Here is a 26,948-nt window from a genome sequence, read left to right as displayed (position 1 = left end):
TTTCTGGTGGGCAGGACCACGTCCAGTAGTGTGTTTTGGGGTGTCTGTGAACTTCTTATGATTTTAGGCTGCCTCTCTGATAACGGTGGGCTTGTGTTCCTGTCTTGGTAGTTGTTTGACATAGGGTGTCCAGCACTGTAGATTGCTGGTCGTTGAGTGGGGCTGGGTCTTAGCATTGAAATGGAGATCTCTGGGAGAGCTTTCGCCATTTGATATTACGTGGGGCCCAGAGGTCTCTGGTGGACCAGTGTCCTGAACTTGGCTCTCCCACCTCAGAAGCTCAGGCCTGACACCCGGCCAGAGCACTAAGACCCTGTCAGCCACACAGCTGGTTAGTCATGGCACAGTTGGGACAAATTTAGGCCTCCTGACTGACAGTCCATTTCCTTCTACTGTAAATATTTATGAAAAACTTGATCTTCAGAAAAAATAAACTATTATACATTGATGAATTCTGGTAAATACAAAGGTAGTTCATACAATCCAACTTCAATAAGAACCATTCATTTCAACTTCTCTAAAGCTTACTGTGGAACAATAAAATACTAACTATTTCATTAAGCAACCATTGTTCTTAAACCAACAAAACTATACTCAGAGGGGGAAAGATCAGAACCAAATTTTCATCAGGGCACATGTTAAAATAAATTCTTGCAACAGCTAGGTTTAAATTAGTCATTTTAAAATTAACACTTAGGAGCTTCCCTGGTGGTGCAGTTGTTAAGAATCTGCCTGCCAATGCAGGGGACACAGGTTCGAGCCCTGGTATGGGAAGATCCTAACTGCCACGAAGCAAGTAAGCCCGTGCACCACAACTACTGAGCCTGTGCTCTAGAGCCCGTGAGTCACAACTACTGAGCCCACATGCCACAACTACTGAAGCACGTGCGCCTAGAGCCTATGCTCCACAACAAGAGAAGCCACCGCAATGAGAAGCCTGCACACCGCAGCAAACAGTTCACACCCCCTCGCCACAACTAGAGAAAGCCCACATGCAGCAATGAAGACCCAACGCAGCCATAAATAAATAAATAAATAAATGAGTAAGTAAATAAATTTATAAAAAAAATAACACTTAAAAACTGATGTTTTTAAACCAGACTATTTGCCTCACAGAGGTTTTAAGAATTAAATGACATGCTGCATGCCATAACACTTGTGTACTAGACATATAAGTGATCAAAAAATGCCTACTGAATTTGGATCTATGCAGTATGGAAGATATGGCTTACATTTCTGGGTTCACAATTTAAAAAGAAATTAAAACTGTAAAAGGCAGAGACAAAGACACCATTACAAGATTCAAAGGTAATACCTAAAGAAATCATATCACTTAACCTACAGAAAGGAAAAAGATCACAGCTGTTTAACTGGACACTTTCTAAGATAAAAGATAAAGCAAAGAAAGTGGGTTCAGGTGAAGGACCAAGAATTTTGGTTAAATAAACAAAATTTCAAGTGCACATTATTAAAAATTAGAAATTAGCAAAGATATGAAATATGAAATTAGCTTCTATAACGAATAGATTACAGGGCGTAAGGGTGATCGTATCTCATCTGAAGATTAAGCAATCTCTAAAATCTGTTGTAGATTGCAAATTCCAAGGTGATGCAAGAAAAGCTGGCAATCAGGAAACTGAAGTCCTCAGTAGCTCCTGCTAAGATTTCATATAGCTTAGGAAAGCAACTTCCATAATTTGGGCCTCAACTTTCTCATTTCCAAAATTAGAAGGTTTGATTGTGAGTCTCTCTTGGTTATAAAAAAAAAATGATTCTAGTTTAATGTGGTTTATGGCTGACATATATGGCAAGAATACAGAAGGTAAGCCATGAGAACATATCAACGATTACTTACGGTGTGAGGCAGAGGAGAAACGTGACAGCATTATGGCAATGCAGTAAATTACTACTTTCATGTGGTAAATAGTATAACAAGTCTGAAATTTTTTAAGCAGCTTGACAAGATATTTACAACCAGGAAATAGCCTTAATTATCTAGGTCACTAATTCATGGAGGCATAATCAAGTAACGATTATACATTTTAATGTATGGTACCAAAATACCGTGCTGACCTTTTGAAGGTCATTTTTTAAGAACAGCATAGGTATTTTTGACATTATGTTTTGCTTATGAGAATAAAAATATTTGCATTGTCAGAACAAATGGAAATCACTGGTAAGAAGAGAAGATGCTAAAAGGTGTAGGTTTTAGTTGGAATAATAAGTTCATGACTCACATGCCAATCAGGTACTCTAGATAAAGAAAAAATGTTTTATATTCCTGTATTAGCAATGGTTCATCATGAAAGCATTTGATATTTTCACTTAAAAATTAACTCACCAAATAGAAGCATTTTTATGAAATATGACATGAAACAGTGATTCAGAGCTGCCCACTTCCTCAAAGGAACCAAGATGACATACAGTAAAACATGTATAAATGATATGTAACTTTGAACATATATATACAAACTAAGTTCAAATTCCAATCTCATATTCTCTCACCTACAAATAAAAGCACTTAATTATAAAAGGTTTGCCCTTAAAGTCACACCAAGACTAAGAACTTAAGTATTTCCCATATGAAATAGCCATTAGACTTTTCCAGACTATTTAATTTTTAATTTCAGGTACATGAATAGTACTTTTTAGAGAAAAAAAAACAAACCATAAACTCCCCTATCTTACTCTCTCAAAGAAAACTAAAAACTTTGTACATAAGAAAGCTTTCCTCGAAAACACTTGCTTTACAATGACTAGTTCAAAGATAGGCAAGAAGGCTCAATGAACAAAGAATAAATAAAGGAACTAACTGCTTACTTGATGGAGGAGATAATCAATGCTACAAATGACATATTTTAAATCTCGTTAAGAGCAAGTCATGGTAATTACCCTCAAAAAAGTTCTAATACTAAGAGTTAAGAAATAGCACACTTCTGAAACATACACACATTGTTACACCACAGTGGAACTTACCATCTCGGTTAGAAAAGTGTGCATCTGATGCAGACACTACTTAGTCTGTTCTTTTATTGTAATATGTGACCAGTAGCTGACTCATTTAACCTCATCATCAATAAACAATATATTTCCTTTACTCTTTTTTTTTTAAAGGATTTTATTTATTTATTTATTTGGCCACGTTGGGTCTTCGTTGCTGCACGCAGGCTTTCCCTAGTTGCGGCGAGCGGGGGCTACTCTTTTCATTGAGGTGTGCGTGCTTCTCATTGCAGAGCACAGGTTTTAGGTGTGTGGACTTCAGGAGCTGTGGCTCACGGGCTCTAGAGCACAGGCTCAGTGGTTGTGGTGCATGGACTTAGTTGCTGCATGGCATGTGGGATCTTCCTGGACCGGGGCTCAAACCTGTGTCCCCTGAATTGGCAGGTGGATTCTTAACCACTGCGCCACCAGGGAAGTCCTATTTCCTTTACTCTTACAGGAAGAATTTTTACTTACGTTTGTAAGTTAAATATCTATTAAATTGACTCTATTAAATTGAGTGTTTCAACTCTGAGTATATGCAGAAATGCCAATATGAATGGGAGGAAGAATAAAATAAAACATCTGTGTTACCGCAGTCAGTTTATTTGTTCATATTTATTCATTCATTTATTCAATGTTATTCATTCATATTTAACTCTCATTAAATTTTATGTGAAATGGAGAACACACCCACAAAATTACCTGACAAGCAATGTGCACGAGGTAGACCAGCTCTTTAGATTCACAGCCATTTTTTGTCACTTCATTCTGTTCTTCTGAAAGTGAAAGCTATGTCAAAGAAGAACGGGCAAAAGAGAGGAAGAGAAAGTCATGATTAATGAACAAAATAAAATAAGCATTCAATAATACCTGTCCTTCCCCATCAACTTAATGTAAGATATGCCTTATAACAGAACTCTATTGCTTAAAGCAGATAAAATGAAGAATTCAGGATTTTTAAAAAATATGTTTCTACTTGAAAAAGAATAGATACATGTATATGTATAACTGAATCACTTTGCTGTACACCTGAAGCTAACACAACATTGTTAATCAACTACACTCAAATATAAAATAAAAATTTAAAAAATAAATAAGAAATTAAAAATACGTTTCTAAAATTTTTCTTTGTAGCTTATATCTAAACTAGCACAACGATATAACAGCAGTAAATAAAATAGTACATTCATTCCAAAGCAGGCCTTCACATCCCTGAGGTAAAGCACAAATGTGAAAGGAAGGCATTCAGGCGGGCCCTGAGAGATAGCGTGACCAGTGGTCTAAAAGAGCTCAGGCTCTATTACGGAGACTGCACACTGGCTGCCCATAGAACAGGTTGGGCCTGTAGACACATTTTATTTCAGACTCACCATGCAGGTCTGAACACTGGATTTTATTTTATTTTTATTTGAACCAGCAGCTAACATTCAGAAACTAAGCGGTTTCATATGAAAAATACAGATTTCTGACTTCTATCGAAAAATCTGAAAATCTGAACTACTAGACCCATATTCTCACATGGTCAACAAGTGGCTGGAGCTAAGTGACCACCCGCCTCTGAATGAGGCAAGTATTCTCCCAGAGACTTTGTCACAGAAGTGATTACTCTTTATGTTTTAGTCAATATCTAGGTTGAATGTTAACTGTCATTCATCATGCTACTTGCTTTGTTATTTTTTTACACCCTACTCACTTCGCTCATTTATTTACATATCCTTCCCACCTAGGGATGTGAATCTGCAAACTCAGCTCCAGATACAGACAACCCTGAGCTCAAAAGTGCCACTAACTGGTTATATAATGTTGACCTACCTACTTAATCTCTCATCTGGAAAATGGGAATGATATAATAACACCTATTCCCAAGTTCGTTAAATGAGACAATGCATTTAAAGTGTTTACCAAGGTGCCTGGCACTCAGTAAGTACTTAATACACATTACCTATCATTATAGTTAATGTTATAAGAAATATAAAGTTGATGAGAATATAGTCTCTATTTTTTGAAAGCAGTATCACTGGAAGTATTAAAAAAGAAAAGAAAAAAAAAAACCTCCTGGTACTAAGTAGGAGAAGTTCAGAGGATAATGATCATTCTCACACTAGCCAAAAATAAGCCAGATTAACTACAAAATGAGTTTTTTAAAAAGTGAAGAGAAACCTACACGAACTAAGTTGCAAACAGGGACAAGACTTTGCTGAGACAGAAGAGATTCGTATGGGTGTGCTCTGATACCTGGCAGAGACGCAGGAGGATAAAGAACCTGCCTTAGACACGGTAAGGAGAAACCAGCCAAACCCCAACTGACTGCATGTGGACTGGAGTGACAAACTAAAATTCCAAGGAGCACCATCAACACCTACCCAGCAACTGACTCCCACAGGTGTTCACCAAGTGGACACAGTCAGTACACCAACGGCGGGGCAGGGGGAGAGAGCAGGAGAACTGAGAGATATGAACCCATGAAGTGTGTGGAGTCTCCCCAAGCACAAGGCAGCGCAGCGGAGACGGGAGAGAAGGCAAGAAAGCTGAGAAAGATCCTCTGCGGCTCTCGGGGCATTTAACAACTGGTGACTGGAGGTGGCAAAGAAAAGCTGAGAGACACCCCACTGAGGCATCGCGGGTGCTATAAGAGTATAAGGCAGCTACACACTAGGATCTGGGCAAGGCTAGCCGGAAAAGAGCACTTGTTGGCACAAAAAGCTGGGGAGCAAAGAGAACTAACAACCAGGTGGGTTGCTCTCCCTCAGTTCAGAAAACTACAGGCTTAGCAGTAAAGCACAAAGAGATCTCACCAATTTTCACTTTTCCCTGCTGAAAAAAAAAAAACAAACTTCCTGAACCTACACTCAAAATATTTAAAAGTAATGATAAACTAAAGCAAAGTTGCCAAAGGCCAGGTCTATATCAGCCATAGGTCAGCTTAACTCAGGACCCCATCAAACATGACTAACAAAATCTACCACAACAATCTAACAGAATGGAAAAAGAAGGGATAAGCCCATTCCTGAAGATAAAAATTACTGACTTTAGTCTCTACTGTCTCTTATATAACATATTCGGCATAAAAAATTACAAAACATACATGGAAGCCAGAAATTGTGATCCAAGGTCAAGAGAGGAAACAGGATAAGGGACAGACACAGAAATGGCCCAGATATTGAAATAATAAAAAGAATGTAAATTAATTATGGTAGAAATTCTAAAATTTAGTCTGAAAAGATAATATGTAAGAATATAAGAATACAGGGAATTCTAGCAGAGACTGATCTACAAATATATGCAAAAGAAATGCTAAAAATAAAACTGTGCTGTCAGATATTAACAGCAAACTGAATACAGTAAATGAAAGAATCACTGAACTTAAAAACAGGTCAACAGAAAGCATCCAAGATGAAAAAAAAACAGAAAAAAAAGAATGACCAAAAAATAAATAAATAAATAACAGTACAGTTAAGATCTCTGAAAGAATACCAAACAGACAAGCAATATGTACAACTGGCGTACTAGAAGGAAATGGGATTGGAATGGGGCAGAGAAGTATTTGCTGGGACAGCAGATGAGAACTTTCTAAAACAGGTGAAAGATACCAACTAACAAATTCAAGAAACAGTGAACCCCAAATAGGATAAATTTCAAAAATCACTACTAGGCATATCATAATCACACTTTTGAACAACAAAATAAAGACAAGAATCTTTAAAGCAGGCAAAGAGAAAAACATATAACATTAAGGGGAAAATAGATAAGTGACAGCTAAATTCTCACCAGAAATAAGAGAGGCCAGAAGACAAAGAGAAACAGAGTTAAAGTGCTGGAAGAAAAATACTGTCAATTCTATATCCCACTAAAATAAACTTCAGAAAATTAAGGAATATAAACACATTTACAAGTGACAAAAGCTGAGAGAATATGTTTCTAACAGACCACTGCAACATAAAAGCTAATACAACTTTCTAAGATTGAAGGGAAATAGTACTAGACAAAAACCCAGAACTTCAGGAAGGAATAAACAACATCAGAAAGGGTAAATATTAAGTAAACATAAAACACCTAAATTCTCAACAGTAATAGACAGTAGAAGTTTGAGACTATCTTAATAGTTTTGAGAAAACAAAATAAATTAACCAAGGTTTTATTCATACCTAAACCTACAAGAAAAGAGCAAAAAAAAAAAAAAAAAGAATTTTCTGATGAATGAAAATGAATTTGGACTTCCCTGGTGGTGCAGTGGTTAAGAGTCCACCTGCCAATGCAGGGGATACGGGTCCGAGCCGTGGTCCGGGAAGATCCCACATGCCATGGAGCAACTAAGCCTGTGCTCCACAACAAAAGAAGCCACCACAATGAGAAGCCCGCACATCACGATGAAGAGTAGCCCTCACTCACTGCAACTAGAGAAAGCCAGCACGCAGCAACGAAGACCCAACGCAGCCAAAAATAAATAAATAAGTAAGCAAATAAATAAATAACATTAAAAAAAAAACACAAAACAAAACTCGTTAGCTCCCATCAACAAATCCTCACTAAAAAGACTTCCAAAATATGTACTTAAAGATGAAAAAGGGGGCTTCCCTGGTGGCGCAGTGGTTGAGAGTCCGCCTGCCGATGCAGGGGACACGGGTTCGTGCCCCGGTCCAGGAAGATCTCACATGCCGCGGAGTGGCTGGGCCCGTGAGCCATGGCCGCTGAACCTGCGCGTCTGGAGCCTGTGCTCCGCAACAGGAGAAGCCACAACAGTGAAGGGCCCACATACCGCAAAAAAAAAAAAGATGAAAAAGGATTCCAGGATAAAGAACTAAGCTATAAAGCAGAAATATTGAGCAAAGAATTCAGCAAATAAGTATTACATCTAAACAAATCTTAACGTATAACAAAAATAATGATTAATTATAAGAAATAAAGAGATGAAACTATAAATCCTGAACAACACTACCATGGAAGACAAGAAAGAGTAATCCCACTTAAAACATTCTAAGTGCTGGTATTGCTTGAGAGAAAAAGTAAAGACACTGATAAACTTCAGACTAAAAATTAGGTGTTCAAGTTAAATTTTTAATGGTAGCCACTAAAAGAACAGAAAAACCCGCTGTAACTTCCAAACAATAAAGAGGGAGGTAAAATTTTTAAATGTCAATACCTGTAACAGAATTAAGAATAGAAGAAAATCAATCTTCCTAAGTAGAACAGAAGCGGGGGGGAAGGAGAGAGCAAATTTCCAAATTAAAGCAAGGAGATGGGGTGGAGGGAATTAAAAGCAAAACAGTATAGTCAAATGGTTATCAACAAAATGGTGGAGTAGGCAGCTCCAAACTCCAGTCCGTTCACAGAAACATGAGAAAACAAGCAAAAACTCTCAGAACGAACTTTCTCACTACTCTAGAAAACAGCAGAAACCCATGAACATGTTCAGGGTGAGACACATACACGCAAAGGACATAATAAGACCCTAAGCTTTAACCTCTGATTAAACTTTAGCTAAGACAGAGCTGTAAACAGCTTGGTTAAGTGTTGAATGAGCACCTCATAAAAATGAGCTTTTTGTTTGTTTTATTTTTAGCTCCCAGCATTCAAGGAATTCCCTGACAAAACCCTTCTGGAACACAAGCTAAAAGAAGGGAGTGTTCAGTGAGCACCTATGACAAGAAATACAGTCTTTGCAAAAACAGTCTGGAAAAGTCACAAACAGACAACTGCAGCCTTCACAAAAAAAGACAGCAAACCTGTATAAAGGGGTGGAATCTGATTCCCAGGGTTACACATTATAACAGTCAAATGTCCAGTATGCAACAACAAAAAAAACCCACAAGATATGCACAAAAAAATTCACAAGAAAAAATAAATAAAACAAAAGAAAATATCCCTGAGAAGTCCGGATACAAAATCTAGTAGTTTTTTTTTTTTTTTTTTTTTTTTTGGCTGTGCAGTGCAGCTTGCAGGATCTTAGTTCCCTGACCAGGGATGGAACCCATGCCCCCTACAGTGGAAGCAAGGAGTCCTAACCACTGGACCACCAGGGAAGTTCCAATTTAGTAGATTTTAAACAAACTACATAAAATACACTCAGAGAGCTCAAAGAAGCTACACAGAACTAAAGGAAAGCAGGAAAACAATGTATGAATAAGTGAGCATATCAATAAAAAGAAAGAAAAAAAAGGAACCAAACACAGATTTGGGGGATGACAAATCACTATCTAAAATGAAAATTTCACTAGAAGAGATCAACAGCAGATTTAGGCAGGAAGAAGAATCAGTTTACTTAAAGAAAGGACAAATAAAAGTATACAGTCCAGGGCCCTGGTGGTCCAGTGCTTAGGACTCCACGCTCTCACTGCTGAGGGCCCGGGTTCAATCACTGGTCAGGGAACTAAGATCCTGCAAGCCACCCAGCACAACCAAAAAAAAAAAAGCGAAAGAAAGTATACACTCCAAAGAACAGAAAGAAGAAAGAATTAAGGAAAATGAAAAGTACCTAAGAGACTGTAGGACACCATAAAGACGACCAAAACAATACATTATGGGAATCCCAGAGGAAAAAGAAAAAGTCAGACATAAAGAGATTATTTGAGGAGGGATATTAGGAAGATGCAGGAATAGGAGAGCCCCAACTCTAGACTCCTTCACAAAAACAGGTAATAGCAACTGTCCATCAAAGTTTCTAAAGTTATCACAAAGGGCCACAATAAACCAGGTGAAAAGATGAGTCACAAATGGGGATAAAAATCTTTGTAATACACATTGACAGATTCCTTGAACATAATATATAGTGAAAAAAATGAGATAGGTGTATACCCACCCCAACATCTTAAAAAGTATCTGGAATTTAAGTGGGGATCACTAATTATTTGATGAATGACTGAAGAAGCAAACATTGTCTCACTGGAATACAGCACTCATTTTCAAAACTGAATTCATTCTCTTTGCCTGCATATTCTCTTCTACCTCTTGAATTCCCAAAGTAAATAAATATAACTATTCACCCAATTGACCAACCTAATCACCCTTGATTCCTCTACCACCCCCTCCTCTCCACACATCCTTTCTTTTCATATTCCCAGGGTTAAGATCTAACCTAGACCTTTGATTCCTTAATCTCTCCTGTCTTCCCAAAACTTGTCTCTCACACGCGTTCCTTTCTTCCTGCTCTCCACTGCTACTTCCCTAGTTCTGGGCCTCGCTGCATCTGGTCTACACCAGGGGTCCCCAAGCCCCGGGCCACGGACTGGTACCAGTCTGTGGCCTATTGGGAACTGGGCCGCACAGCAGGAAGTGAGCGGCAGGTGAGCGAGTGAAGCTTCATCTCTATTTACAGCCGCTCCCCATTGCTTGCATTACTGCCTGAGCTCCACCTCTTGTCAGATCAGCAGTGGCATTAGATTCTCTTAGGAGCACGAACCCTACTGTGAACTGCACACGCGAGGGATCTAGGCTGCACGCTCCTTTTGAGAATCTAATGCCTGATGATCTGAGGTGGAGCTGAAGTGGTAATGCCAGCACTGGGGAGTGGCTGCAAATACAGATTATCGTTAACAGAGAGGTTTGACTGCACAGAGACCATAATAAATCAATTGCTTGCAGACTCATATCAGAACCCTATCAGTGGGCTTCCCTTGTGGCTCATTAGTTAAGAATCTGCCTGCCAATGCAGGGGACATGGGTTCAAGCCCTGGTCTGGGAAGATCCCACATGCCTCAGAGCAACTAAGCCTGCGCACTATAACTACTGAGCCTGTGCTCTAGAGCCCGCAAGCCACAGCTACTGAAGCCCACGCACCTAGAGCCTATGCTCCACAACAAGAGAAGCCACTGCAATGAGAAGCCCGCGCACCGCAACCAAGAGTAGCCCCCGCTCACCACAACTAGAGAAAGCCCACGTGCAGCAACGAAGACCCAATGCAGCCAAAAATAAATAAATATATGTATATATATATATTTAAAAAACAAAGAACCTATCAGTGAGTGGCAAGTGACAATTAAGCTGCATCTGGTGGCAGGCTTTACAGTGGCAAGTGAGTTGCTGTACTTCAATCGTACAGCTGCATCTGGTGGCAGGCTTTAAGTCAGAATCCGACACTTGTTTTAGTCCACCCATGGCCCGCCCATTAATTTATTCACCACTTCCGTCTGCGCCTCTTTCCCATACTGCGCAGTTTTCTCAGTCATAGTTTTGGTAAGCCCACAAGCTAACCCTAGCCAAAATTGAGTAAAAAATAAACATCACTGGAGAGCTTCTTTGAAAAGGGGGGAAGACCCAATGATGAGACAGCAGAAGACTCTAAGACTGCCAACAAAAAGAAAGCTGCTTTTAAAGGAAAATACAAAGAGTCCTACTTAAATTACGGGTTCATCACAACAGGTAATTCACATTCTCCAAGCCCAATTTGTATAATATTTGGCAACTGGCTATCCAACCAAGCCATGAAACCTTCAAAACTGCTTCACTACGTGGAGACCAAGAACCCTGCATTAAAAGACAAGCCTTTGGAGTTTTTCAAAAGAAAAAAACGTGAACACGAAGAACAGAAGAAATTATTGAAGGCCACCACTTCATCAAATGTGTCTTCCCTGAGAACATCGTTCTTAGTGGCTAACCACATTGCTAAAGCTAAGAGAAGCCCTTTACTATTGGTGAAGAGTTGATCCTGCCTGCTGCTAAGGACATGTGTTGTGAACTTTTAGGAGACACTGCAGTTCAAAAGGTGGCACATGTTCCTCTTTCGGCTAGCACCATAACTAGACAAATTAATGCAATAGCAGAGGATATTGAGGCACAATTGTTAGAGAGGATCAATGAGTCACCGTGGTACACAATCCAGGTTGACAACTCTATCGATGTTGACAACAAGACAACAATGCTTGTTTTTGCGCGATATATTTTTCAGGAGCATGTGCATGAGGATACGTTATGTGCACTTTTGTTGCCAACCAACACCACAGCTGCAGAACTATCCAAGTCTTTGAATGATTACATATCAGGAAAACTGAATTGGTTGTTTTGTGTCAGTATATGCATGGACAGAATGGCTGCCATGACTGAACGGCTTTCTGGTTTCACTACTCGGGTCAAGGAGGTCGCTTCTGAATGTGAGTCTACGCACTGTGTCATCCATAGAGAAATGCTGGCTAGCCGAAAAATGTCACCTGAACCTAACAACGTTTTGCAGGATGCTATTAAAATTATCAACCACATTAAAGTACATGCCCTTAACTCACGTCTGCTCACGCAGCTCTGTGAGGAGATGGACGCAGAGCACACACGTCTTCTCTTACACACAGAGTGAGATGGCTTCTAAAGGTAGATCACTGGCCAGGGTTTCTGAGTTAGGAGAGCCGCTCCAGAGACTTCTTTTAGAAAAACAGTCACCACTGGCAGCACGTTTCAGTGACAGAGAATGGGTCACAAAACTTGCTTACTTGTGTGACATATTCAACCTGCTCAGCAAACTCAATCTGTCACTTCAGGGGAGAACGACAACTGTGTTCAAGACGGCAGATAAAGTGGCTGCATTCAAAACCAAACTGGAATTATGGGGGCAATGAGTGAACATTGGGATTTCTGACATCTTTCAAACATTAGAAGAGATTTTGAAAGAGACTGAGCCAGGGCCTTCTTTCTCCCAGCTGGTGCATGATCACCTATCTCAGCTTTCAGAAGATTCTGAGTGTTACTTCACAACCACAAAAGACCCCGGAACTGGGAAGGAATGGATCCACAACCCATTTGTGAATAAGCCAGGTGAACTGACTTTGTCTGTGCTAGAAGATAATCAACCGCTTGAGATCACAAATGACGGTGGCCTTAAAAGTATGTTTGAGACAACGTCAAATCTCCATACGTTCTGGATTAAAGTCACGGTGGAACATCCTGAGATTACCACAAAAGCACTGAAAAGCCTGCTTCCATTTCCAACATCCTATCTTTGTGAAGCAGGGTTTTCTGCAGGGACGGCAACCAAAGCGAGATTACGGAGTAGATTGGGCATAAGCAACACACGTCGGGTGTCACTGTCTCCCATCACCCCCAGATGGGACCATCCAGTTTCAGGAAAACAAGCTCAGGGCTCCCACTGATTCTGCATAATGGTGAGCTGCATAATTATTTCATTATATATTACAATGTAATAATAACAGAAATAAGGTGCACAATAAATGTAATGCACTTGAATCATCCCAAAATATTCCCCCCGCCCCCCGCCCCGGTCCGTGGAAAAACTGTCTTCCACGAAACCCGTCCCTGGTGCCAAAAAGGTTGGGGACCCCTGGTCTAGACAACTGCGGACTAGATGATTACAGTGGTCTTCTAACTGGTCTCTTTCCACTTCCTACTACACACTGATCATGGTACTTTCTTCTCAAAATCCCTCAATACTTTGCCAGTTCCTACTAAGAAATTAATTCAAAGGCAAAGTCCAAATACCTTAGATGAGCCCTGAAGGATGGCACTTCTCCAAATTATCTTCTAAACCACTATGAAAGATTAGGCTACATTTGCCTATAGAAACTTATGACATGAACATAATGATTTATTTTTACTTCCTTCAACTTAATGATATCTCAATCCTTTGCCTATAAGAAATGGAAAACGGAATTTCCAAGTCCCATACTTCTGGATTCCTTACAAATCTATTTTTGGAGTTTTTTCTCCTATACTGAATTCACTTTCTATCACCATGGAAACCAATCTGAAATTAGTGTTGTTATAGGATCTTTAAAAATACAACTCTATTCAGCAAACCTTCAAATATTCAAAAAAGTCCTTTCTCTGCATGGAGAATGGAAATCAGCGTAGAGCTGGGTAAAAACACATCACCCCACCCACATGAAAAACATTCATCAAAGCTTAATCAACAGACTGCAAATGGGGCAAAGAAGGAGTTCTCTTCTTTTTATTCACCTTTTATAATGCTAGTACGGTTTCAGTTATTATGGGTTCACTATGACATACCTATGGAGTTTGTAAACAGTTTTCTTCACCCATCATAGCTTGTAGTAGAATATGTGAACATGAAAAATAATTTCTGTTGCACAATATTATGTGGTCTGCTCATCCCAACCATCAACATCCTAAGATTCAACACTGAAAATACCGCTTCAAAACACCTGAGCTGAGGATGCCAACGGGAAGAACAACTCTGTATTTGAGTTACATCTTAGGTGGGTAATGAGTGAAATAAGTTCTAATTTCAGAACGCAGGGCAAAAATCAATGAGACAAAACTGCAATTCAAATTTCTTAGGAAAAAGCTAGAGACCTACATGCATCTTAATAAACTTAACAGTCAGTTTTTCCTTCCAGAACCGGAATAGAGCACTGTTTCCTCAGGTGAGTACCAGGTGAAGGAACTGGTTTGCTCATCCTTAAACACCAGAACCACCCTCAGCTCAATGAGAGGTCCACAGCATGAAGAATACATGGGAAATGAGATTAAGTGACAGAACAGCAGAATCACATCTCCCATCTTACAGATGCTCACTCCAGAATATACACTTGTCAGGAAACAATACTTCAAGAATATTTTCACACTTCTATTGGTCAGAACTTTTTGAACAAACAGCTTTAGCAGCAAGGTTAAAGGAAGACTGAATGGGAACCCAAATAATAGGGCCCTCCAGAGAGACAGAAAGTCTTTTCTCTCCCCAGAGCCATCTGTTTGTGAAAAAGAACCTTTCCTTCTTTTCCCCAGAGAGGATGTGTTTACATTCCAGAGCAGTGTTCCCTCTCTCCATCTCCAGAAAGGCAAATGGACAGAAGTGCCAGCTATCCTACATAAACTCCAAGTTTCATAATTTCAGAGTTTGTCTCTCGTGGTACAAAATTCCAGCGTACTCATAGGGTATATCTGGTTCTCACATCACCTCATGGAGAACAAGCCCCTTGCACAGCAGCTTCAGTAGAGAACACTCAGGAAACAGGTATTACATTCATACTTTTTCTGTGCTGTATTTCAGTCAAAACCTGAGCTCTCGTATTCATGTTAATTTAACTTAATGCTTTATACGAAATTGGATAAAAAGAAACATTAACTCACAGCTTCAGATAACGGAATGATAAGAGAAAATGTAAACCCACATAGTCACTTAATGTTCTACACACTAGATGGCGGTATCACATAAAGCACAGCAGAAAGAGGCTCAGGCCCCAATAGCATCAAGCTGAATAAACTGATTATATATCTTCGCGTGTGGCAAGAGATTTTTTTTCCTTCTTACTGAAAAGTAGTTCGTGAATGTGAATAAATGTTTGTTTTTGGACAATGGAGATGATACAAGGAGAAGTGCAATAAAGATAATAAATATACAGAATTTAAAACTACATGTGGTTTTACTTAATAAATAATAAGAAGTCCTTTCTAGCAATTGCTTATCTTTATATTTTTCTTCAGGTTTCAATTTCTGTAAATAAAATATAACACTTATACATCAAATCCTGTAGAGTCTGTTCAAAGTACTATTCAGGGAGAAAATGTCCAAACTCAAATGCACTTATTAAAAAACAATGACCAAAAACAAATAAAATATCAATAGTACCTATACAATTTATCTAAGGAAAAAAGTATGCTTAGGAATTAACAGTTAATTAATAATAGGGAGGGAGAAATGAAAGGAGGGAGGGAGAAGACAAAGAGTCTCACGTTGATGAATAAAATCCCAAGCTGGTTTCTTGATGAGACCAAGTGTTAAGAATATCTTGTACACAACAATTTATACCCACAAATTTGAAAGCCTACATTAAACGGACAATTTTCTCAGAAAAGATAAAAACTGACCTAAGGAGACATTGACTAGACCTAAAAAGAATCTGACTAGACCAATAATCAAATTATAAGTCGAAATGGTAATTAAAGATTAAGCCCTCAAATGGGAACCAAACAGGAAAACTGTACTAAACTTTCAAAGAACAGGTAATTCCCATTTCCACAAACTATTCCAAGACATTTACTTTTTAAAGGGTATGGGGCAGTGAAGTTCCCTAACTCAGGCTAGTGGACAAGTACAGTACACAGACCAACAGCACTAATGAACATAGACACAAAAATCATAAAATCCTGATAAGAGTGAAAAAGGGAATTTATTTTTTAAATATTTAGCCCAGAAGTAGAGTGTGTCCTAGGAATACAAAGATGTTTCAACAATCTATTTCTGTGACCAGAGTAATGATCTGTACTAATTTTTAAAGACAGCTTATTCATGCTCTATATAAAAGTGGACTAAGAACATGACATGGTACAGCCTCTCCTGCTGCGTCATTATATCCTTTTACCTCTTCTTCACCTTGTCACATCCCCAGTTCATTTAAGTCAGAGCTCACAGTTCATCTTAGCTAGAAGGATCATTAGCTGTCATCTGGTTATTCTAGTGTATCCAGTATGAAGATAAGGAAAACAAGACCAAGATTAACTGACAATCTCCCTCAAGGTCAAGACTGTGTGGCACAATGAGAGCAACCTGCCAGCTGGCCACACCCATTCCACCCCACACCAGTATCCTTTCTCCTCAACAGGACAATGCCATTTTATGTCATGTGTTACAACTGAAAATAGTGAACTGATACTTGAACAGGAAAATCAGAGATAGGCTAAGGTCTGCTAGAACTGAGCTGAAGTAGGATTTGAACACAGATGTGCAATCAAAAGCATATGCGTTGCCAATTCACTGGGAAAAGTATACACAGGCTTGGTAATTATTTTATCAGGCACAAATTAAATTACAAACAGGAATGCTGGAGGATGCTCAGTGTTTACAACAGCATCAAAAGGAATAAAATACTTAGGAATAAATTTAACCAAAAAACTGAAACACTTGTATGCAGAAAACTACAAAATATTGTTGAAAAATATTAAAGAATAAGGGCAGACACCCCATGTTCAAGGACTGGAAGACAATATTATTAAGATGGCTATATTCTGCAAATTGAACTACAGAATCAACGTAATTCCTATAAAAATTTCAACTGCCTCTTTTTTAAAAAAAAAAACAAAAATGGACAAGCTGATCCTAAAATTCACATGGAAATCCAGGGGACTTCAGAATAGACAAAACAATCTTGAAAAAGAAGAACAAAGTTGGCAGACACACAATTCTCAATTTCAAAACACATTACAAAGTTACAGTGATAATAACAGTGTGGTACTGGCATAGAATATATATAGTCGAAAGGAATAGCGGTGAGAGTACAGAAATAAACTCATACATCTATCGTCAATAGATTTTCAACAGGAGTGCCAGGACCAACGGAGAAAGAACAGTCTTTCCAACAGTGGTGCTCAAAAAACTGGATATTCGCATCCAAAAGAATGAAACTGGACCCCCTACATCACACTATGTACAAAAATTAACTCAAAATGGATCAAAGACATAAACATAAGTGAAAAAACCATAAAACTCTTAAAAGGAACCACAGGAATAAATCTTCATATCAATCTTCATATTGGGTTAGGCAATGATTTCTCAGATATAACAACAAAAGCATACGCAACCAAAGAAAAAAACAGATAAATCAGATTTTACCAAAATTACAAATTTCTATACTTCAAAGGATACTATAAAGAAAGTTAAAAGACAACCCACAGGATGTGAGAAAATATTTGCAAATTATGTATCTGATAAGGGTCTAGTATTCCAAATAATATAAAGAATTCTGACAACTCAACAACAACAAAAAACAAATAACCCAATTAAAATATGGACTTGATAGACATTTCTTCAAAAAAGCATGTAAATGGCCAACAGCACATCTGTCCAGTCACACCCACTAGGGTGCTATATTCAACAAGACATATAAAACCAAGAGAATCAAAAACATATGTTCACACAAAAAATCATACATGATTGTTTACAGCGGCCAAAAAGCGGAAACAACTCAAATGACAACAAACTAAAGAATGGTTAACAATATGTGGTAGGTCCACACAACAGAATAACATTAAGCCATAAAAAGGAATGAAGCACTGATAAATGCCACAACATGGATGAACCTTGAAAATACTAGGCCAAGTAAAAGAAGCCAGCACAAAAGACAACATAGTGTATGATTATATTTATATGAAATGTCAAGAATGGACAAATCTACAGAGACAGAAAGCAAATAAACTTAGCAACAACTGTCAACATTTTAAATGTACATACCCTTTGACCCAGCAAATCCTCTTACAGGATTTTATTTAATGGATATATTCATATCAATAAAACCTGGAATATCCGTCGATAGGGAACTGATTAAATAAACTATGGTATAATAATAAAATGAAATATTATGTAGCTGTGAAAAAGAATGAGGTGAATCCAAATTACTGAAATTTTAAAAAATGCAAAATATACTTTCAAGTAAAAAAGCAGTTTTCAGGACAGTATGTATAGAATTCCATCTAGCTATATTTTTTAAAGGTTATAGATAGCTAGGTAGATAGTTATAGCTACAGCTCTATCTAGAGATACTGCTATTTATTTTATAAATATATAGAAAAATTCTAGACAGACACATAATAGTTAATAAAAGAAATAGGGCATAAAGGGAATTTTAACTTGCATTTGTAGTTTTCATCATCCATTCTATTTGATGCTTTACTGTAAATAAACAAATAAATGCACACTCATAAGGAAAATATATTCTTATCCTATGAGAGCAAATTTAAATGGTGAAAAAACCCAAAATATTAAAAAAGCATTTTTAAAGCAGATTTTATCTCTTCTTCAAATTCATTCATGCAACAAATATTCATTGATTTTTTATGTGTCAGGCACTGTTCTAGATAGATGCTGAGGTGGAAAAAAAAAGAATAAATAATAATAAAATAGTTAGCATGCCAAATAGTGGTAAATGTTACAGAGAAAAATTAATTACAGAAGAGAGATGAAAACTGCTGGTGACCAGGTATTGCCATCTTATGTACAGAAAGTACACTTGCTCTGAGAAGACAACATTTGATCAAGTATTTAAAAAAGGGAAGGTAGCAAGTTATGTGAATATCCAGGGAGAAGAACTTTCCAAGTAGAGGAAACAGAGAGTCCAGTGGTCCTGAGGAGGGAGGCTGTACACCGGAGGAAGAGCAGAGGCAACTGTGGCCAGAACTCTAAGTCTTAGGGGAGGAGAAGTAAGAGATGAGGTCAAAAAGGTTAGAGGTAGAGCTTGTAATCCACGCAGGGAATTTCAAAGAATTTGACTTTTACTCTGAAAAACAGGAGAAATAATTGGAGGGTTCCGAAAAAGTGACATGATCTGCCTTAACATTTGACAAGAATCATTCTTGCTGTTATGCCAACTATATAAGACTAATGAAATAATCCCCCTGAAAGGACAACAGCTAACTTAAGGTGACAGCTGAGACAGGCAGGGTGGCCAGATCCTGGATATATTTTAAAGACAGAGCCAAGAGTTTTGCTGATGGACTGGATGTGAGGAGTAACAAAAGGAAAGAAATCCAAGATGACTCCAAGGTTTGGCTGGTCAGGAACTGGAAAGATAGAGTTGCTATTCATCACGCTGGGGAACACAGCAGGAGGAGCAAGTTTGAGAGGGGACTGTATTAAGTATGCTAAATTTAAAAGGCTATTAGTCATCCAAGTGAAGATGCAGAGAAGTCCGCTAGAGACACAATGCCACAATTCTAAGAAACCATTAAAATTTCCTTTGTATGTTATATGGTAATGATACTACTAACCCAAATTAACACTTACATCTAAATTATTTTATAAACAATTGTGTCTCTCAGTCTAAATAAAATTGAGAATCAGAATTTATAACATATAGGATTAAGAATAATTACTTTCATTTTATAACTGAAAGCCTTAAAGTTAAATGTAATACTGTCAGATTTTTAAAATTTAGTGGACAGTGACATTTTCTAGGATACAATGGCCTATTGAAACTATAAATTCTCCATATCTGAGGAAGAGAAAGAGATATAAATATGAGCACAAAAAATCTGTAAGTCTAAGAGAAATTCCTCAGATCAGAGTGAAAAAAAAAAAAAAGAAGGTATGCTACTGCAGAATGTCCCACAACTGGGACATATTAATAGGCAAAACTGAGTCAGTCAACTGACAGTATGAATACCTATGAGGATGTAACAGAGCTACCGAGCTTAAGGTTGATGACGTCTTCCAAACACTTACTAAGTTTTCCTACTTATTTTCTCCACAGCACATACTGTCAATCCTGTATTAAAAACAAGTAAGGATTCTGAGAAGGAGGATTCTGGGAAGATGGTGGAATAGGAAGCATCAGGAATCTCCCACCTAGACAGTAATTGCACTGGCAGAATCTGATGCAATTATCCTGTAACTCTGGAGTCTATTGAAGGCTTGGGACTTCCAGGTGAAGGCTTGGAGGAGACACTGCAGAGAATTTTGGTCCATCTCAGCTCTTAGCACAGTAGCAGCTCCCCATCCCCAGCACCTCGGCACATGCCGCATACACTCAAGGAGCAGCCTGCACGCAGCTTGTGACAGCCAGGGTGGGCAAAAAGGAGCCTGCCCCATAAATAAGAAGGACCTGGGCTCTGACGGCTACTCCTGATAGCAGAGGTGCACACAGGCAGACAGTCATGTTGTTACACCCCCCATATTGTTGCAAGCCCCTCCCCCACTAGTTGAAGCAACTTCCAAAGAATTTAAAGGCCCAGTGCCCTTTCCCCTCCTTAATTTTTCTTCTTCCCCTTTGGGGAGCCAGACATTATAGACTAGGACATTCCAAACCAACTGCATACATGGGAAAGATGTCCAGGGACACGTGCAGGCTCAGGAAGTACCTGAGGAGACCTTAAGTTTATACCTCAGGCTAGTCCTTGGCACAGACTGAGGCTACAACAATTAAAAATAAAATAAAATAAACAAAAACAAAAAACAGCAAACATCAGGGAAGGGGCAAAAATCAGATTTCCGAAGTTAGTTACTACTACCACATTCAAATGTCTGAATCAACAAAAAGCCATAAGGTACACAAAGAAATAGAAAACTATAGCCCATCCAAAGGAAAAAAATAAATCAACAGAAACAACCATAAAAAAAAAGTGATAGTAGATCTACTAGGAAAAGACTTTAAGATAACTTTTTTAAGATGCCCTCCAAAACTAAAGAACAATGTAGAAAAAGTAAAGGAAATGACATATGAACAAAATGGAAATATCAACAAAAAGACAAGTTTCTAAAAAGAAATTCTGCACCTGAAAGTACAATAACAACAATGACTATTTCACAAGAGGGACTTAAGGGCAAATCTGAGTAATCAGAAGAAAGAATCAGTGAACGTGAAAATATGACAATGGAAATTACTGAGTCTGAGGAACAGGAAAAAAAAAAAAAGAATGAAGAAAAGTGAACAGAGCCTACAGGACCTCTGGGGCACCACCCCATACACACTGTAGGAATCTCAGAACGAAACAGAGAGACAAAGGACAGAGAGAATATTTGAAGAAATACTTCCTGAAAACTTCCAAAATTTGATTGAAGATATGAATATAAATAGCCAAGAAGCTCAACAAACTCCAAGTAAGATGAACTTCAAGAAAGCCACACAAGACACATTATAATCAAACTTTCAAAATCCAAATACAATGAAAGAATCTTAAAAGTAGCAAGGGAGAAGCAACTAGTCACATTCAAGGGATCTTCAATGAGATTATCAGATTTCTTATCAGAAACTTTGGAGGCCAGAAGGCAGTGGGGCAACAAATTCAAACTGCTAAAAGAATAAAATTGTCAACCAAGAATACATATCCAGCAAACCACCCTTCAAAAGTGAGAGATAAAATAGGACATTCCCAAATAAAAGCTGAGGAAGTTCATTAACATTAGGCTTATTTTGCAAGAGAGGCTCAAGGGAGTCCTCCAAGTTGAAATAAAATGATGCTTGATAATAACTAGAAAACATACAAACAAATAAAGACCTCAGTAAAGGTAAATACATGGGCAACCATAAAAGCTGGGATTGTGTAACAACGCTTCGTAACCAGTTTTTGTTTTCTACATGACTTAAGAAACTAATACGTTTTTAAAATTGTAAGTCTAAAAGCGAGGACTGGAAATTTAGTTTGTAACCCCACATTTTGTTTTCGACATAATTTAAGAGACTAATGTATTCAAAAGAATTACTAGTTTATGTTTTAGGGACACACAATGTAAAAAGATGTAATTATATGACATCAACAACTGAAAGGTATGGGGACCAAGCTGTAAAGGAGCAGAGCTTTGGTATGTCATTGAAGCTAAGCTGGTATAATTAGAGTGTTATAACTTAGTATGTTAAATGTAATCCCCATGGTAACCACAAAGGAAATACCTATAGATAGACACAAAAGGAAATGAGAAAGGAATTGAAACATTTCACTACCAAAAAAAATAACTAAAAGCAAAAGAGGACTAATGCAAAAAATGAGGGACAAGAAATCTATAATACATAGAGAAAACAAATAGCAAAATGACAGAAGTAACTCTCCCTAATCAGCAATTACCCCAGATGAAATGGATTAAACTCTCCAATCAAAAGACAAAGATGGACCCAATGGATTAAAACAAAAAGTGATCCAACTGTATGCTGTCTAAAAGAAGACTCACTTTAGATTAAAAGGCACAAACAGGTTATATAAAAAGAATTCCTAAAACTCAACAACAACAAAAACTAAACAACCCAATTCAAAAATGGGGGAAGGACTTTCAATAGACATTTCTCCAAAGAAGATATACAAATGGACAATAAGTACAAGAAAAGATGCTGAACACCACTAATCATTAGGGAAATGAAAACCTTGTTATACTCATTAGTTTTACAAAAATGTTCAAATGTTATATCGTATATATGTTCATCCAGAACCTTGTCTCCTACAAGTGTTTGATTCCAAGCATCCAATGGCACATTACGCATATCTCTACTGCCTCATCATGCCATGGACTATCCATGCTCTCTTTACTATTGTACATAGAGTCATTAGTGTCTTTAATCAGACTGGAGAACCAGGAATCAAGGGGGTGGAAATGGGAGTGGTACCACTCAGTGTTACTCATAGTGACTCACTAGCAAAATCAGTGTTTCCTGTCTCCATGACTATATGCTCTACTGGCCTAGTAGTCTCAGTTCCAAGGGGAGGAATGTTTCCACCAGAAAACACAACAATGATTCCAATGAACTGGAAGTTAAGAATGCTGTTCAGCCACTTTGGGCTCCTTATGCCTCTAGATCAACAGGCAAAGAAGGGCATTACGGTATTGGCTGGTATGACGGATCCTGATCCTGACTACCACGGGGAAACTGGACAGCTCCTTCACAATGGAGGTAATGCAGAATATGTCTGGAATAGATGGGATCCCTTAGGGTGTCCTTAGTATCACCATGCCCCATCATTAAACTCAATGGAAAATAACAAGAACCCAGTTCAGGCAGGACTATTAACGGCCAGACCCAGAATGAAGGTTTGGGTTGCCTCACCAGGTAAAGAACCACAACCGGCCGAGGTTCTTGCTGAGGGCAGAGGGAAATACAGAATGAGTAGTGGATGAAGGCAACTGTAATACCACCTACAACTATATGACTGTTTACAGAATCAAGAACTATACTTGCCATGAGCATTTCCTCCTTACTTTGTTATGAACATGTTCCTGTGTGTGTGCGCATGCATGCACGTGTAACAAATATCTTTGTTTTCTTCCCTCTCTTATCACCTTATATAATGTAAGATTTATATCATGGTATTTAAGTATTTTTAACATTACATCACAGTATATTAGTTATGGGTTATCAAGAAGAGTAAACACTACCCAAGGACTTTACATCCTCCTCTAGGAAAAGGGTTAATGTTTTTGGTTGTATGAAAAATAGTTGATGGTGCTAGGCAGAAGTATGACTTTGTTATTGTCTTTATTTGGCAGTAAGTATGGTTTAAGGGGTGCCAAGTTGAGAAGGGGAAGACTGTGATGGTTAATCTTATGTGTCAGCTTTTGGGCAAACATTATTCCAAATGGTACTCTTATTTTTTAGATGAGATTAACAATTAATTCAGTAGACCCTGAGTAAAGCAGATGACCCTCCATGATGGAGATGGAGATGGAGAGGGAGAAAAGATTACCCTCCAATCACATGCAGGTCTTAATAGAAAAAAAGACTGACCTCCCCGGTAGAAGAGGGAACTCTACCAGCAGAGTGCCCTTGGACTCAAACTGCAACAGCAACCCTTCCCTTGGTTTTCAGCCTACTGTGGAGATTTAGGACTTACTAAAGCTCCACAACCACATGAGCCAATTCCTTAAAATCTAAATATCTATCTATCTATCTCTCCCTCTCTCTCTCTCTCTACACACACACACACACACGCACACAAATTCGTTCCGTTTCACTACAGAACTCTGACTAACATAGCTAATCACACTTTAAAATAATAATAAAATTGGGCTCCTTTAAAAAAGGACTAGTGGGTATCACAGTGTTAAAATACTGAGATATTGTACCACCAATGATCCATGCAACTACAGGAGTAAATGCTTTGCGCAGGAGAAGGCCATCAGGACTCACCTCCAGTGCTATGGTTTATATCCACTCTGACTGGTTGTCACACTAGGGGGTCAAAATTTTCAACATCACTCCTTTTCACACTATACATAAATATCAATTATAAGTAACCTGAATGTTAAAGTCAAAACTATGAAACTTTTAGAAAAAAATAGGACAATATCTTTGTAACTTCAGAGCAGGGAAGGGCATCTTAAATATGACAGAAAAACTACAAGTCAGAAGATTTGTACAAACATACAACTACATAAAATAAAGAATAAAACAGTCAATGCCTGAACACTAAAAGCAGAATAAAGAGAGTGAAAGAAACATACCACAGGGTGAGAGAAAGTGTTTTTAGTTCACATACAAAAACAATAAAAAGACTAGATGCAACATGAAAGGACTAAGATCCAAAATATGTAAAGCATTCCCATGAATGAATAAGAAAAATACAAGCAAATCTATAAAACAAAATGAGCAAAAGGCTTCATCTAGAGTTTAAAAAAATAGGAATCTCAAATGCCCAATAAACATTTGAAGAGCTGAGCAACCATATCAGAAATGAGGAGACTGCAAATCAAAATGCAGTGAGAGGGCTTCCCTGGTGGCGCAGTGGTTGAGAGTCCGCCTGCCGATGCAGGGGACACGGGTTTGTGCCCCGGTCCAGGAGGATCCCACATGCCGCAGAGTGGCTGGGCCCGTGAGCCATGGCCGCTGAGCCTGTGCTCCGCAACAGGAGAGGCCATAACAGTGAGAGGCCCGCAAACCGCAAAAAAAAAAAAAAAAAAAAAAAAAGAAAAATGCAGTGAGAAGTAGTTGGCATTTGTACATCAGGATTCACGTAGAACAATGTTCACTGAGATGTTGTTTAAAACAGCCAAAAACTGACAATAACCCAAATTTCAAAAGAATAAAAGAATCAATAAATTACTTGTGACATACACACACTATGGATTAATACACAGCTGTGAACAAACTGAACAAACTATGAGTACATACATCTAAAAGGATAAATTTCACAATGTTAAATGAAAGAAGCAAGAAGGAATACATTCAATAATGAAGCCCAAACTGGTTTGATATTTCAACTTACCCCCAAGAACCCCTGATCCTTCTAACCCTGCTCTACTTTTTTACCATAACTCTTATCTTCTTGGCCGTCTTCTATGCTCTTTAAGAATGGGTCTTTGATTTTGGTGGTTGTTGTTCACTAATATAGCCAAGGCACCTGAAACAGTGCCTCGTATATAGTACTTGCTCAGTAAGTATTTGCTGAACAAATTAGAATAATTCCAATTATGTTAAGTTCAAAAAGGTAAACCTAAATGCCATATTGATTAGGAATGCATATAGAGAGTAAAACTGTTTTAAAAATGTAAGGTAATGAATATTACAAAAGTCATGGTATAAGTGACCTCTCGGGTAGGGAAGGCAAATGAAACACAAGAGGGACACAGGAAAATTTCTATCTCTTAACCTAGGCTTTAAAATGTACACAAATATGTATATAAAATATATTACAAATGTGTTTTATATACATAATATACTTTACAATAAGAAAAATATTGAAAAAAAACTCCATTAGCACTTCTCTCCCTAACCCCTACTCCACCTTCACCCCAACTCTGATTTATCCATCACCACTATGACCCAACACAACAGTGAGGTAACGACTAAAATAGTTCATGCTATCAAACAGTGGCAAACTCTGTCTAGGAATCTGATAGAAATTCTGAAATTTATACAGATTCTTTTATACTGTTTCCACTTGAAACAGGAGTCATCAGGTGTCAAATATTAGTCAACAGAAGAGAAAAAAGTCTTCACATCAACCAATAAGACATCAATAGAAAAAAATACTTCTAGGTGTCACCTATCAGATACACAGATAAAGATATAAATATGTCTTGATTCCGTATGCAGGAAGTATCGCGAATGTACCTGTATGCTGCCAAACTCAACGTTCTCATAATGGAAATGTGCACATTCAGCCATCTTCGGAAAGTGACCTTTAGTGAAGGGTAACCTGAAGTACATGAAATAAATGAGATACAAGATACTGGAACAGTCAAAATTACTAAACTTAAGGAGGAAATAAAACAGGTTGAAGAGCTCATGCAACAAGCAAAACTATTTACTAAGCACATGCACATGAGCACATATATCCACACATACCTTTTCAGAAATACACAGAATCAAATGGAAATTACATTCAGTGCACAAGTCAAAACCAAAAGAATAAAATAAAGTAAAATAAAAAGCATCACTATAGTACTCTTCTAATCCTGACCCACGTCAATGACCCTAGAAAAACTAGGCTTTCAGTGAATGTTATGGAAACTGTCAACAGCCTGCTCTAAGCAGAAGCAGCATTCCCACCACAACATACAAAACCAGATTTTACCTGTGAATGTTGTCACAGCCCATCAGTCCTGGATTGGTGGGTCTGGATGCAGAATGAACATTTTTATCCTTGTCTTTCCTCTA

The 26,948-nt window shown here is 38.0% G+C and overlaps 1 protein-coding gene across 2 annotated transcripts in view; it reads right to left on the bottom strand.

Moving 5' to 3' along the window:
• ARHGAP32 (Rho GTPase activating protein 32) overlaps positions 1-26,948 on the bottom strand; it is a 264,452-nt gene that overhangs the window by 94,861 nt on the left and 142,643 nt on the right. For both annotated transcript variants that reach the window (XM_029207542.1, XM_029207543.1), the window contains exons 4-5: positions 26,403-26,487; positions 3,685-3,771 (exon numbers count right to left, since the gene is read on the bottom strand). In XM_029207542.1, coding sequence (XP_029063375.1) covers positions 3,685-3,771; positions 26,403-26,487 — 172 coding nt within the window. The remainder of the gene's footprint in view (positions 1-3,684; positions 3,772-26,402; positions 26,488-26,948) is intronic.

The sequence above is a fragment of the Monodon monoceros genome, unplaced genomic scaffold (assembly GCF_005190385.1).
Source record: "Monodon monoceros isolate NGI ecotype Baffin Bay Population unplaced genomic scaffold, NGI_Narwhal_1 Super_Scaffold_7, whole genome shotgun sequence".
NCBI lineage: Eukaryota > Metazoa > Chordata > Mammalia > Artiodactyla > Monodontidae > Monodon > Monodon monoceros.
The sequence above is the reverse complement of the archived record's forward strand: the minus strand, read 5'-3'. Positions and strand labels throughout refer to the sequence as shown.